Source organism: Hylaeus anthracinus, unplaced genomic scaffold (assembly GCF_026225885.1).
Source record: "Hylaeus anthracinus isolate JK02 unplaced genomic scaffold, UHH_iyHylAnth1.0_haploid 3, whole genome shotgun sequence".
Classification (NCBI taxonomy): Eukaryota; Metazoa; Arthropoda; class Insecta; order Hymenoptera; family Colletidae; genus Hylaeus; species Hylaeus anthracinus.
Genome location: NW_026535284.1, coordinates 11,767,492 through 11,781,451, shown reverse-complemented (window position 1 = coordinate 11,781,451; position 13,960 = coordinate 11,767,492). Strand labels below are relative to the sequence as shown.

Genomic DNA, 13,960 nt, shown 5'->3' with positions numbered 1-13,960 from the left:
TGTAATTATGTAAATGCTTAATTAGAGCTGGATGCAATTATGTAAAGCCCACGGAAGGTGAGTTCGTAATATCTTAATTGAGAACCTGCTAACTGGCTGGGTCGCAGCGGGATGGATCAATGAACGCACGTTTTATCGCCAACCACGGATGCTAATTAGCGAGTTGCGCCGGTGTTTACTTTCGTTCGAGATAAATAACGTGGAAAATAAATACGGTAGTCTCGCGCACGCACAAATCAACCAATGACGGAAAGCTGGGCAAAGACCTGGCTCGATTGAAAAGCCAGGAAGCCAGGCAGCGGGGAAACCGAGAATACCGTTGATTGAAACGTATGGAGAGGAATTTCGCGTTTGTGGTTTCCGGGTGCCGAATGAGTCCTTTTCGGGAAAGTAGTCTACCATTAGGTAGTTAATCAGATCTGAAATCTGATTAAATTATTTAGCATGGCGAGTCCAAAGGGTTAAGCACAAAAGTCTCATTATTTCGTAAATATTCGTACTGTTAGATCAACCGAGCACTTCCAGAGGAACACGTCCCGTCTATCTCGAATCGACATCTTCGATCACCGTTCATCGATTACCATCGAGAGCCTGGTCGTCGCCAGGCTGGTCCAGACGCAGGGATCAGTCGCTCACGCGACCCGCGTCGAACCGGAAAACGAGCAAAAGGAGGAAGCTACGCGGACCTAATCCGTAGGAGCGGAGTGGAGACCATCGCAACAACAACAACTGACGCGAATTTGGTTCTCGAAAATCGTCCTTGGGGCCTTTCATTTCGTCTTTGAGAGCTCCTAAGTTGTAGGTAGTAATTACCAGTGGCCGCTACCTGCCCCGCTGAAATAGACCTGCCGAACACCATTTAATTTTACACCGTTGGCATATCCACAGACGAATCGTTGCCTTCTTTACGTCTGTGTGCGGCTCCATCGACCATATATCTCTCTCTTTTCGCGGAGAGGCCTATACTTAATATTATTTGCTACCCACTCGATTTCCATCGTGGCTGTGCCTCTCGTCGATCGGCCACAAATTACCGAAATAATTAAAAACTGTTACTCTGCGTGGGAAGTCTATCTTTCTCTTCGTCTCGTTGGCTCTGCTCTCCGTTCAGGACGATAGCGAATTTCTTCAATTTATTCGCCTCTACCTCCATCGACCCTATCGTCCGCGGAATTATTCCTCGGTGGGTGGAGTGAAACGACCTGGGAATAAATTAATTCCGCTCGTGGTTTCTTTTAATTCGCTGACCACTTCACGGGAAGCTTGTCCTTATGGCGAGGGTCGTCTCTCAGCGGGAATTTAGGACCGATTGGGTGAAAGTTCGGACGCCAGAGATCTTTTGGCGATGAAGCATGGTAGCTTGAGGTAATTAGGTGCGTTTTTGGGTTACTCAGGAGATTGAATCGCCCAAAAAAAAAGAAGTCTGAAGCTTGGACATAGTAGAGATGGATCTAAGGCTCTGGGTCGCCACGGCATCCAGAAATGGGTGACAGGACTTTTAAAATTAAATTTGGATATTGCTAAAATTGCTGGAGCGGTTTCACGCGGGGCTAACTTTCCGTGTGAAGGCGACGACGGCTGGCTGAAATGTTTACGAGACCGATCGGCATTTTCTCAGGCGATTTAAGGAGTAATCGTTGCGTGGGTGTATCGTGTTCTTCGTGGGAAGAGCCATGGGAACTTGTCGCCGGCACAGAAACGGCAGGCCGTTATCGATGAGCTTTTGTTAGCCCGGTCAAGGGTGGGTGAAAGACGATCGAAACTCGGTCCTCGAGGGATCATCCAGTTTCTTCAACCTGATCCGTCTACCTGGCGGCCAGGGGAATCGAACACTCGAAACACGAAGAACAGGTGCCAGTCAAGACCGTTTTGCTGGCGCTCACACGAGGTGTCCGAAATGTACATAAAATCTGGACGCCAGAGGATTAATAGGATACCTTGTTATCGTGTCTCCAGTATTTTAATACATCCTGTACATGTATGCTTCGAAACTTGACTAAAGTCTCAATAACAACCTGTTGCCCCTACCCCCTCGAGAGCCACCTTTTTTCCTCCACTGGAGAACGATAATTTGTATCCACTCGTGCTGCCTCGGTCGTCATCATTTTTATGGGTCAACAGGCCGAATTAATCGCGGATGACGGAGATAAAAGGTGTCGTAAACTGGGCGTTCGACGTTCCATATTCAGGAGCAAATTTCGCGCCAGTTTCGTATATCTCGTCCTTTTTTCCGACGCTGATCGTCGATGATTGGATCAGCCCACTTACGCGATAAACAATCAATCAGGTCGGTGCCTTTTCGATGAGAAAAGTGCGGCGCGTCGAGCCTCTAATCAACGGACTATGCATCCCGTGACCGATTATTCTCGATTACACGTTGTGTAAGCACGCGTGACAGTGCCATGGACCGATTACGCAGGTAAATCGAGTGGCGCGACAATAAATTAAAAAGTAAAAACGGGGCCGCTGATGGCGTGCAAAGGTGTACTCTTAATCATACCTGACGACGACACGGTCAAGTTCAGTGAACACGAAAACGTGTTCTGGATGTTGGCTGGAGGGTCGATACACGAGGAGGGGACGAAACTGGTCCAGGTGTTCGGAAATGGCCATTTTTGGAATTTATATCTCGGTATTCACTGTGTGCCGTTTTTAGAAAAATAAAGGGTTTTTCAAAAGAGACTTTCCGGTTTGATTTTTTAACGAAGTATGTTAATTTGTAGATAATTAAACACGAAAGATAATGTTTAGGTGTCCACCTTTTTGTAGAACTTTTTATTTGTTATCACTGGGCAAACTTCATGATTCTTCAACTACATTAAAAACAGTACGCATGAAAATTAAACTACAGTTAATTCACTAGTGTCAGTCGACGGCTCTGAAATTGCTCTATTTTATCCTGCAAAACTGATAAACAATAGTCACTGCGGAAACAAAGCCGCACAGAAAACGCAGGAGTCAGCGAACCCGCGGCAGACTCTAAAGTAGTCTTTCTCTTTGTCCTTAAATCGTTCGTTTTCACGCAACACGGCGTGTCGATACTTTTTATTCTCTACTTGCCGGAGGAATTCGAGTGGAGAAGAAGTAAGTCTTCTTGAAGTCTACTCCAGACACGTTGATATTTCAACGTAACCGTGAAAACCCTTCTAAATTAATTAGTACAAATATATGTGTAAAAATAAGCTGAGAATGCGGAATATCATTCTTCAATATCGTGCCATTCACAAGCTGTGCCAGGACAGACCGCCTTAAGTAGAAACGGACAGCAATGCACAGACACGGTTGCGCACGTATTCTACGCGGCTACCAAAAAATTTCCCTTCGCATTTCCAACTTCTCTCGACACAAAGAATAAGTTAAAAATTTTGCCACGCCCTCTACAGCGGGCAATTATGAATATCGACGCCCCTGTTTATCGTGCGTTACGCGAGAGTCGGTTCGGCGTTTCGCAGCCCTTTTCCCCGAACTCGTAAAACTTCTGGCCATGTTTCGCTGCTCTTCTTTCGGCCACCGTGGAGGCTGGTGAACCGTCGTGGTGAAAAAAGGACTCGCAGGCACGCACCTGTGCGCTCCACGGTCCACAGGGTAGAAACGCGGGACCAGCAACACACAAGATCTCGCCGCAGAGGCGCACAACACCACCAGACGGCATTATCTGTCTATCTGCGAAGCATCCGCCGAAGCGAGCCTCGGGGCTGATTTTTATAGGAGGTTCGCGTGACCGCTAGCTAAACGCTTCGCTTTAACCCGCCCAACTCTGCCTCAGCAGCCGCTCGAGCTCTCTCCTTTCTCCCTGTTTTCACCTCCTTCCCGGTATTCGTCTTCTCTCGTTTCCTCTTCATCTCTTCACACTCCACTCACTTCCTCTATCCTTCTTGAGTCGAATCCTCCACTCTGGAGTTCGAGCCATCCTCCCCATGTTAACGTTCGACGTCCCTCAGACCTCTGATCTCGATCGAATAATTTATTGAAACGTCTCCCGTTTTTTCATATATCCGAACTAGTCGCGCATTTGCATTTCCCTTATCCAGGCTGGGTATCGCGGCTTTCCTCAACCGGTACTTCCGTACCCGTGTTAAGCCTCGTTCGTCCTTGTATTTCCACCTGTTCGGCCCTGTCCCTCCAACTCTGGGCTTTATCATTTCCGTCACGCTACCAAAGCCGTTCCTTTTCGTCCAATTCACGTCACACGCCACGGATGCGCGTGTACGTGTGGTTTAATAGGATCCCAGAGTTGGAGAGACTTGAGCGTGCAGAGGTGACTGGCAGGAGATGGGACGATTGGGCTATCTGGGCCTATAGCGTCGTTTGATACTGTTTGAGACCAGGGAGGACCATGCAAGAGGATGACAGGAGTCGCATCTACTCTTGAGATCTTATTTAACTCGCTGAGCTGTTCCTGAGGGGCTACATGCGTGTTTCACGCCTCAGAATTGATAAAAAAGGATCAAGGAAGCACAAACTCATGTTGGACAGTCGCTCGAGGATGTTGGATTGCATGTACCAAGTTTAACGAGGTCCCTGAGACACACCGAGATTAAAAATTGTTTAGGGTAGCTTTTCAAACTATTCCATCCCTTGAAGTGAGAAAATGTTACCACCTAAACACCGTCAAACACGTCAATACCCATCAGGTGCGCATTTTATGTTAATTCTGAAGCGTCTAGCTCAACACGTTCGATAAGATCCCATAGTGGCTCAAGCGTGCAGAAGTGAGTGGCAGGGGTGAGATGGAACGATTGGAGTATCGCCTAGCGTATGTAGCCTAGCCTGGCCAGTGTGATCTGATACTGTTTAAAATAAGCAAGCCGGTGGAAGGGTGACATGGATCGACGTTGAATTGAGCCCAGGGATCTTATTTAACTCGTCGAGGTATACGCGTGTATCTGCGCGTCGCGTTCCGTGCAGCTTCGGTCTAACAGCCTACCCAGCGTTCGCTGCTGATAATTGGCCGTGCTGATAGGAACGAAAGAAGAGGAACAAGAAGCATCGTGCCTACGAGCTCGTACGAGCGGCAGACAGAGATCGGTTCCCAGGGTAAAAGCGGAAGCGGCGTGCTAATGCGTTAAACGGGTCGTCATCGAACGCCGCGAGGCATACGAGTGTCATTTTCCCAACCCTTTCCGCTGGAATCATCTAACGCGAGCCTTAATACAGTTCTTCGTTCTTAAGACAAAAACCACCGTGCCTCATCATAGCAGCATCTCCTTCGATAAACCTGACATTTTTATTAATACAGAATATTTGTAAAATTAAAATTACATTAGATAGAAAAGAAGATAGTTAGAAATCCATTCGCCTCGAATCGAAGCCTGATGATGGCTTGTCTCGCGACGACCGTGTACAAGCGTGACCGCCAGTGGAGGGAGGCTTCTTCTCCGCTTAGGTGTGTGTTTTTCGTCTCGGAAGCCACGGTCGATCCATCTCGAGAGCACGTTCGAGGTGGGTAATTAAGACGCGCCGATGGGGGACGATGAATTATAATCGGGGACGTCCCGATAAAAGTCGCCCGACTGAATCCCCGACGCGGCTCGCATGTGCATTCCCGTCCGACGAGAGATCGATCTCCCTGCATGGGCCTCCATAACGGGGGTTTACGATAATTGCTGCAAGCATCCTGCAATTTCAAGCTTAATGGACTGGCCAGGTCGGTCTGCCGCGGATGGAAATTCCATCGTCGTGGGCATCCACCGCGGAAAACTGGCCTTGAGAGCACCAGGGGTTGGCAAATGCTTGGGGGGTTGGATAGCATTGTATAAAATATGTTCCCAGAAGGAGCTTACTTTAACTCCTCGACTTAACATATGCGAAAATAGAATCGAAGCTTGCTTGGGAATTCTCTAAGAGAACAAACAAACTAAATCCGATTCCCATGGCGATTTAAAAAATATTCCACCAACCCCCAAAGATGCGAACCAATACCCAATACTATGTCTAGTTACCCCACCCTGTAAATTCACCAATTCAGACCTCAACAATTATTCCAAAGTGCGTGTAAAGTACCTACGTTTTTCCTCCCCCTGTCTTCGACAAGATAATGTTTAAGAACTTCGACGGGCCATGAATGGTCCAGCAAAGTGACAGAAGTTGCCCAGTTGAAGACCGTGGCTGCAGAGCATCGGTTTCTCGGAATACTTTCGGCAAAGTTTTTTCGCCGGCAACCACCGGCGCGTTATAACGGTAATTCCCCGTGGACTGTAATTGAAAGAGAGCAGCAGCGGCGGTTAATTGCACTAGGTCGAAATCATCGAGGGAGCGACGGCGCGGCAGCCCTCTTCGCTGCTCTTCTTCGAAAGTCATTTATAAGAGGCCCCCTTTGCCTCCTCGGTAACTCTCGGGACCTTGGTGCCAGGCTTTTCGCTTCTAAGCTCCAATTATTCCCGCACGGGGGTTGCTTAAATCGAAGATCGCTTCTCGGACGAACGTTTTCGGGGTCCCCCCCCCCTGCTGGTACAGAGGCTGTGTTTAGCCGTCAACGAGATTACCACTCCGAGGTTGCGTACTTAATGCTCTGGTTTACCTTGGACGGTTTCCTTCATTGGGGAAAGATTGGAAGGAAGCTTCAATTCGTTTGAACTTTGACCATCGAGATAATGGTGCTTGATGTATTGAGAAATTAGGAACATGGACAGTCCGATAGCGTCTAAACAAAAATTAGGCGCGCTCCATTTCCAGGATATGGTATTAAGTGTTCTGTGTGAATTCGTTGACATTTTCTGCAGCTCGACACACTTTCTGCCCAGAAGGCAGCTTCATATCATTAACCCACTTAGTGTGTCAATATTAATATTCACACGACTCTGAGTTGTTTCTTTTATATGTAGACCTAATTGCAAGGGTCAATTGCTAGGTAATGAAATACTTATTATTAATTATAATGGCAATGACGGCAATCTACTTTTTCTATCTTCTACAGTTCTGGAGCTACTAAAAAACAATATAATATACACGAATAAATCAAAGTTCCTTAGACACCCATCATACTCGTACTCCATTTTCTACTTGAACTACTCAAAATCAATTCGCTTAGTGCCAAACCTGCGCAATCAATTAATCAAGCACAAATAAATAATCGTCTCGCAACCCGATCGCTCCATAATTTCAACCTCCTCGTATTTTAAATTCCCGACGTTCGCCACAGGCGCCGACGAATTAACGCGATCGTTCTCGATCTTCGATCTCGACGCCTCATCGATCTCCCCCGAGAAAATTTCCATCTGGGCCCCCTTCTCGCTCCCAATGGCACCGTGTGCCGTGCGCGCACACTTCCTGAATACACAACGCGGCCAGAAGAGCGTGTAATAACCGCAGGAAGATACAAATAAGACCGTCCCATTACACTGATGCAACGTGTTATACATTTTTCGACGGCGCATCGTCGGCGACTCGCCGCGGACAATAGAAGTACACGCGGGGTCCGCACAATACCAGAGATACTGCCAGAGAGCCAGATGATAAGTGTGGGTGACGAAGCAACATCGGCGGAAAAAAGCCCGTAGTTACACTGTAAGTATGTATCTCCTTGATGAGAACAAGGAGAAGGATGCAGCGGGCCGCCCTCCTATCCTTGTGCAAGCAGCGAAAGACGAAGGTGGAAACGACAGAGAAAGAGGGACGAGGAAACACGCTGAAACGTCGTGGGACACCGCCGGCGCGTTCGCCGATCTCTGCCCGCGTACAGAGTTGTGCAAAAGTAACGTATGAATCCGCTAGACGTACAAGTTGAGGCGCTCGATGTGTTCACCTCGAGCAACGTCAATAATATGCGGTGGAAATTTTTGAAAAAAATTTTCTAAGCGAAACTTATGCTACTCAGAGCTGAAACGAGTGGAGTATATTTGGGGACTTTTTGGCGAGAGCCTAAGTGATGGATCGAGACTAGAGAAAATTGAGAAACTCTAAAATGACAAAATGACAAATTGGGTGATATAAGACAAATCGGGGCTTAAATTTAACTCGAGGTTTGTTCAACCACGAGTGATTAGATCCGTCCCTCCTATTTAACGACAGCTGTGCAGGATTCCAAAGACTTCAGGAAGTCTAGCGCTTTTGTGGATACCCGTGGCCCCGTGTAATTTACGTGGAAACCCTCCTGAGCGGAAGAGACTATCCGACAATGGGACAGTTTGGCAACTCTCGGCTAGAGAATGCTTCTTAGCTTCGAAACGGGAGCAGAACTGCCATCGATGGCGATAAAATCGCAGAACCCAGAGGCGAATAATGGGGATAAAGCAAGAAGAGACAACATGCGTCGCGGCGACCGTTCTCAAGCGTTCATCGAATTAGCGTCTAAGATAAGTTAATAAACCTCATCGAATGATTCATCACTGCGCCGCCGCTACTTATCTAATCGTTCCACTTTGCGACAGTTTACTCTTCCTTCACCCTGATGCATGTAATTAATAAGTAATCTTTTTCTGTAACCTGGAACCGATACAAGACTCGTCTGACTGGAACGTTTACTGTCAGTAATTGCGGCTTATCGCGACTTACAGCGTTATCATTAAGTATCGACGAGTAATTGGCCCCGTCTACCTGTGCGAGCGCTCGATCGATGTCTAACTGGACGTTTGCCAATGTAGTTTGCTCGATCAAGAATCAACGATGTCGGCGCTATGTCGTACACCTTGTCCCGAGTGTTACCAGTGTGTGAGAACAGCGCTTCTTCCAGCTTGTCGATATTCGTCATAAATCATTCCGACCGCTGCGCTTTCTACGTTCTAAATATCCGTAGATCAACATTCCGCGATGCATTTCAAGGAAAATATATATACATATATATGTATACATAATAGAAAATTTATTCGATTCTTCCAAGTTCTCCGTTTGACCAACTTTCTAACTCAAGTTTTCTAGAATCGTCAACGCTTTGAGACTTCTAACGCTAAGTTGACGAAGCCATATTCAGAATTTCACAAGGAAAGTTACAGGTACCATATAACGCAAGATATGCGGATATTATAAATAAGACTCTGCAATTGCTTCTTCTGATCTCATCTGACCCTGATGCAGTCGTTCCCATTGACAATAAAAAAATACTCCAAAGTAAATGTCAAATGATATCTCTAGTAGCTTCGGTACCTACACTAAACCCTCCCACGTAAACATTCTCCTTCTCAAGTTTCCATTAAAAAAGTCTTCAAAACTTGCTTTTTCTGACTCGTCATAGTCGCCGGGCCCATTAGACGCGACAGCACGCCCGTATGAGTCGAATACGGAAGAGAATCGCTTGTTGTCGCGGATTAGGGTAGATAACGCGTACACACTTACCTGTATGAGGTGGGCAAGGAACAGAACGTAGGCGGCGGCCGCCCTCATGTCTTTCCTCGAGGAATCCCTCGACTACCGCATCACCATTCCCCGTGGGTCACCGACGGTCTTCCCTCGGGCCACTCCAAATTACCAATCGGCCGGTATCTCGTCGCCGGTTGTGCCAGGATCCTCCTTGGTTCCTCGTGTATTCCTCAATCGCTGCGACACTCTTCACACTTCACTTCTCGATGCTACTTCCGGTCCGCGCACACACCGTATATACGATCCACTTTCGATACTTGGTCTCACGGTTCTCCACTTCGTACGAACTCGGGGTTTAGACAGGGCACTTCGCCGCGATTTTAAGTCGACACTGTACACTGTTTAACACTGTTTCTCGTGCACTCCGACCCGGAATCGTCCGCGGTTGAGTCTCCGCGGAGACCTGAAGAGTAGCTGGCGGGCGAGAGCCTAGCTTTCGAACCCGATCAAGCGTCGAGGACGCTGGAGGATGTTTACGCGACAGGTACCTTTCCCTCGCGCTGTATCGGCTGGTCCTCTTCGTTTTACACCTTTCTCTCTCGCGAGATGATCCGAGTTAAGCTCGTTTCACTTGGAGCGAAGGTGATTAGCTTCGGTGTTGTTGCTCGCATCGAGGTGATATCCTCGAGGACATGGGTTTTCTTGGATAGTGACGACGAAACGAGGTACACTCCAATTTAAACGCATGGACAGTTTAGGTTTGACACGTGGTCGGTACACCTGTCCTCTGCCACGGTTCACTGGAGCACGTGTTCGAGGCGAGGATCTCCGTCAAGTCCACGACGTTTCGAGCGATCTCCACGACAATTGGACATGGAACACAGGGGTGTCCTCACTGGAATATTAAGCTCTGGTGGCAGTCCCTTCGCACGTGCGCGGAACCACGATTCCTCGGGCCGGGTTAGGGACACCTTGGAACGCGAACCATCGAACTGAAATACTCCGAGCACAAGATTTCAGGAGTTCCTCAAACGTAATCCATCACTTATGGGGGGATTCTTCGTCTGGCCCAAAATTCTTCACGATTACCAAGAGTGTCGAAGTCGCGAAAACGGTCGCGATAAACCACGCGTCGTCGAACTGTCGCGGTGTGTTTCTCAGCGATCGACTCCTGAAGGAACAGGTGTGTGGACCGAGTCACACATACGCGCACCTTTCCGCGAACGGGCCCGTGTGTGCGTGGACACGCGTGCCTGTATGGTCACGTAAACACAGTGGGTGTACACTGGTATAGTGTGAACGTGTGTATGTGTGTGTCGTGCACGCTGGAGCACGGAAACGCAGCACCTCCGCGGGGTAGACGAGTCGGTCGCTCCGGGGATACTGAGTCGGAGCCGCAGGCCGGCCTGCGGGCCTCCCCCACCCCCTCGTCGTGCTCTCGATCGTTCTCTTTCCCTACCCTGGTCTCCTCTTCGCTCTTTAGCTACCTGTCTTCGTCGCTCCCTCTCTAACTGTCCAGTCCCTACCCTCGAGAGACCCCCTCCTACCTTCACAAGGAACATCGACGATCCCCACCACCGCGGGGAACGCTCTTCACCCCGAACCCATGGATCCGCGCCACTCTCTGGCATCGTTGCCTCTTTATACATGTTGCTTGGCCTCTCTTGTATGTCCAGCGTGCCTCTTGCTCGCGATCATGTAATGGTGAGTGCGTGCACGGACGTGATAAGAGTGGTGGTACGATGCTTCGGTTGTGTAAGGGAAATTACTGGCTGGCGGTGTTACATATAATATTATAATACGAACGGGGTGTATGCTGACCGCGCGGAACCTTCCTCGGAGCAGGATCGAGGACAGAGGATGAATGAGATGCGTTTGTATGGGACGTATGCATTGCTTGACCTTGGTTTTGTTAAAAAATCTCTTAGATGATCTTGTTGTCGGAAATGTGAACCTTGGATGACCTTGGGTTTGGGGATGTTTACCCTGCTTGACCTTGTCCTTGTAAACATACGCCTAATTTGACTTTGCTTCTGAGAAGATACTCTTTAAATTCTCGAAATAGTCACCTTTAGTCTATATACATAGGTATCTGCAGACATCGTGTTCGGATAACAGGAGTCGAGCAAATGAACATACGTAAGTGACCTCAAAAGTAAAAGTGAATTAATTGCTGTAGTCTAGTTATAGATACTATCGATTCATTACATTCATTAAATTCAGTATTCATTATACCGATCTAGAGTTCCTTTATTGACACTTGTCGATTGTCAACAGTGTCAATTAATTGAGAGAAAGTACCCCGGAGGTAGTGTGCTTTAAATGGCGGTATAATGCTCCGATCAATGGACTGTATGATGGATGTGCTTTGCTGGCAAAAACACATTAACTGGAATGTACGTTTCTATTGATTTAATCTAATAGCAATAACGTCTTTGGCTCTAAATTGCTTTAACCACGTTAGGGTTAAATATAAGAATTCACTGGATTCAGATTTGTGGATCGAATAGACCAAGCAATAGGGTCTGCAGGATCTATCCATCTGTTAGAGAATCGTTCACTCGAGAACTGTCTGGCCGGCTGAAATAGGACGGTGCAGAGTCACGCATAAATCAAACGCGATGTACAACATCTAATGGAACTTCTTCCAATAATTCATGCACTTGATTACTCAAGAAATTGACGCAAGATTGACCTGTTTGTGTTCCATTAAGCAGAACAAGGAGTTATCAAACATTTTACACCGACAGTTTTGTAAAATCAAGCTTGTTCTGCGATTAAGGATTGTCAGACCCTTATAATCAATTACATACACTACTCATGTCCATGCATTTGTTGGTAGCTTCATCAGGATAGATATACAGAGTCTTCACTGTTACTTTGATTTTATTTGGCTCAAAGGTCACTTCAAGTACTTCCTCTAGGACACTCCAGATTATACAGTGGTACCAAAATGGCTACACTTGTGAATCAAGGTCAACTCAGGCACATCTTTGTGTGAACTTTTCCCATCTACCCTTGGGATGTTACATATTAGGCTACTCCATCTCTATTAATAATCTAATCCCAATAATAAATTACCAGGGTTGCACGTCCACTCTTCTTGCCTGCCCAATCATCAGTATTAGTGCGCCCTCCGTGCGTGCGCAAGCATCGCACGTGTGTTGGTTCGCCGTTGCGATTGTGTAAGAGGAATTGCCAGTCGTCCGTGTGTTGGTTCGCGTACACGACTGAAGAAGACTCCGGTGCTCCGTCTCCGTTCGCCCTCAGAGGCTCCGTTCGCCTTTCTAGAAGGCATTACACGACGGTACACTTGTGCCCTGGTAGGTGGATGCTGGAGCCTTGGTGGATCCGTCCGCGACGGTGCGCGCGTGTATATCTTGCGATCGGTTTCATCGCGAGCGTCCGCGGTTGTGTATTCTCACCTCGTCCAAGGAGGAGTGGGTACGAGCTGTTTGCACGAACTAACATCTGGCGGTTCCTGCAACGGGTACCCTTGGAAGAACGTTTGTGGTCCATGGGTATGGAGTTTTAGTATATTTACATGTTCTCTAGCAAAAATAATTTCTTAAGCCCGGTGACTAAAACTACGATGTTGGATGCAATTGTTTCCTCGTAGATGTACCTGAAGTGCCATTACCAGAGTTCCCAGGGCCCGCGGAAACGGTGGTCGCGAGGCCATCGGAATCGACGTGTCCAATTTTCGTCCCCTGTTAAAGCCGGGGGATTAACGTTATTAAATGTACGGTTACGTGGACGATAATGATACGTAAGCGGGTATCCTTCGCGAGGTAAACATCGGCGCCCGTGAGAGAGAGGTTCCCGGTAGAAGGAGGTTCCACTCGATGGGGGGACGAAATTATGTATATTCCGGAAGAATGATTTCGGACGATGAATAATGGATAAGTCCTGTCGCGTGTCCACCGTCATTACGCCTGGGATATCGACCACGGTAATCTGCCCTTGCGAGAAATGCCATCGGCGCAGATCGTCATTGAATTCCAGCCCCCGTATACGACGTTCCACGTAATTCGCGTGTCGAGTTATCGCGCAAACTGAAGGGACGGCCGGTTAAACGGCAATAAATTATCGCTGGGACAGCCGGGGCCCTCTTTTGCAGGGACTGCTTTCTAGTCGCGTCTCGTCCCGTGCATCATTCTGCGAAACGGAGTGCTCGAGAATCGGTAAACAATTCCGGGTACTTTCCATGGCTGCGCGTAGAGCGAAGTAACAGTGTACCGCGAGCTAGGTTGGGCTGGTAACCTGTCAACCCCTTGGTCGAACCATTGGTTCTCTAATAGAAGTGATTTCTTCTACAGATCAAGGTATATATTTTTGTGGGTGAACAAACACAGAGATTAATTAAAAGGAAGAGAGCTGAACAACTGAACTCACTAATGCATAATCTGAACATGTATATTTGTATTTATAACCAAATGTATTTCGCGGACTAAACACGAGACTACTCATTACCGAATGCTAATTGTGGTCGCTCCATTACGCGCTACCTGGCAGGACGCCAACGTCGCGACGCATAAATGCGATGCCTCTACTAGCGCATACGTTCGAACTTGCTTGCAATTCCTACGGGTACACTTCCCCAGGTTCCTTGGAAACCGTCAAAAACCATCAGGGCATTGATGAACCGATTGATCGGCGCTTTAGTGCACCGGTCGAATTCGTTTAGCTCGCGAAACGGCTCGATTGTCCGCATCTCGCAATCACC

At 47.8% G+C, this 13,960-nt stretch overlaps 2 protein-coding genes across 2 annotated transcripts in view; both read right to left on the bottom strand.

Annotated features, from left to right (window-relative positions):
- LOC128893958 (protein jagged-1) overlaps nt 1-10,597 on the bottom strand; it is a 44,248-nt gene extending 33,651 nt beyond the window's left edge. Inside the window, exon 1 of the mRNA XM_054155291.1 lies at nt 9,271-10,597. Coding sequence (XP_054011266.1) covers nt 9,271-9,318 — 48 coding nt within the window. The 5' untranslated portion in view covers nt 9,319-10,597. The remainder of the gene's footprint in view (nt 1-9,270) is intronic.
- Nucleotides 1-13,960, bottom strand: part of LOC128893970 (uncharacterized) — a 155,501-nt gene that overhangs the window by 76,337 nt on the left and 65,204 nt on the right. The window lies entirely within an intron of this gene.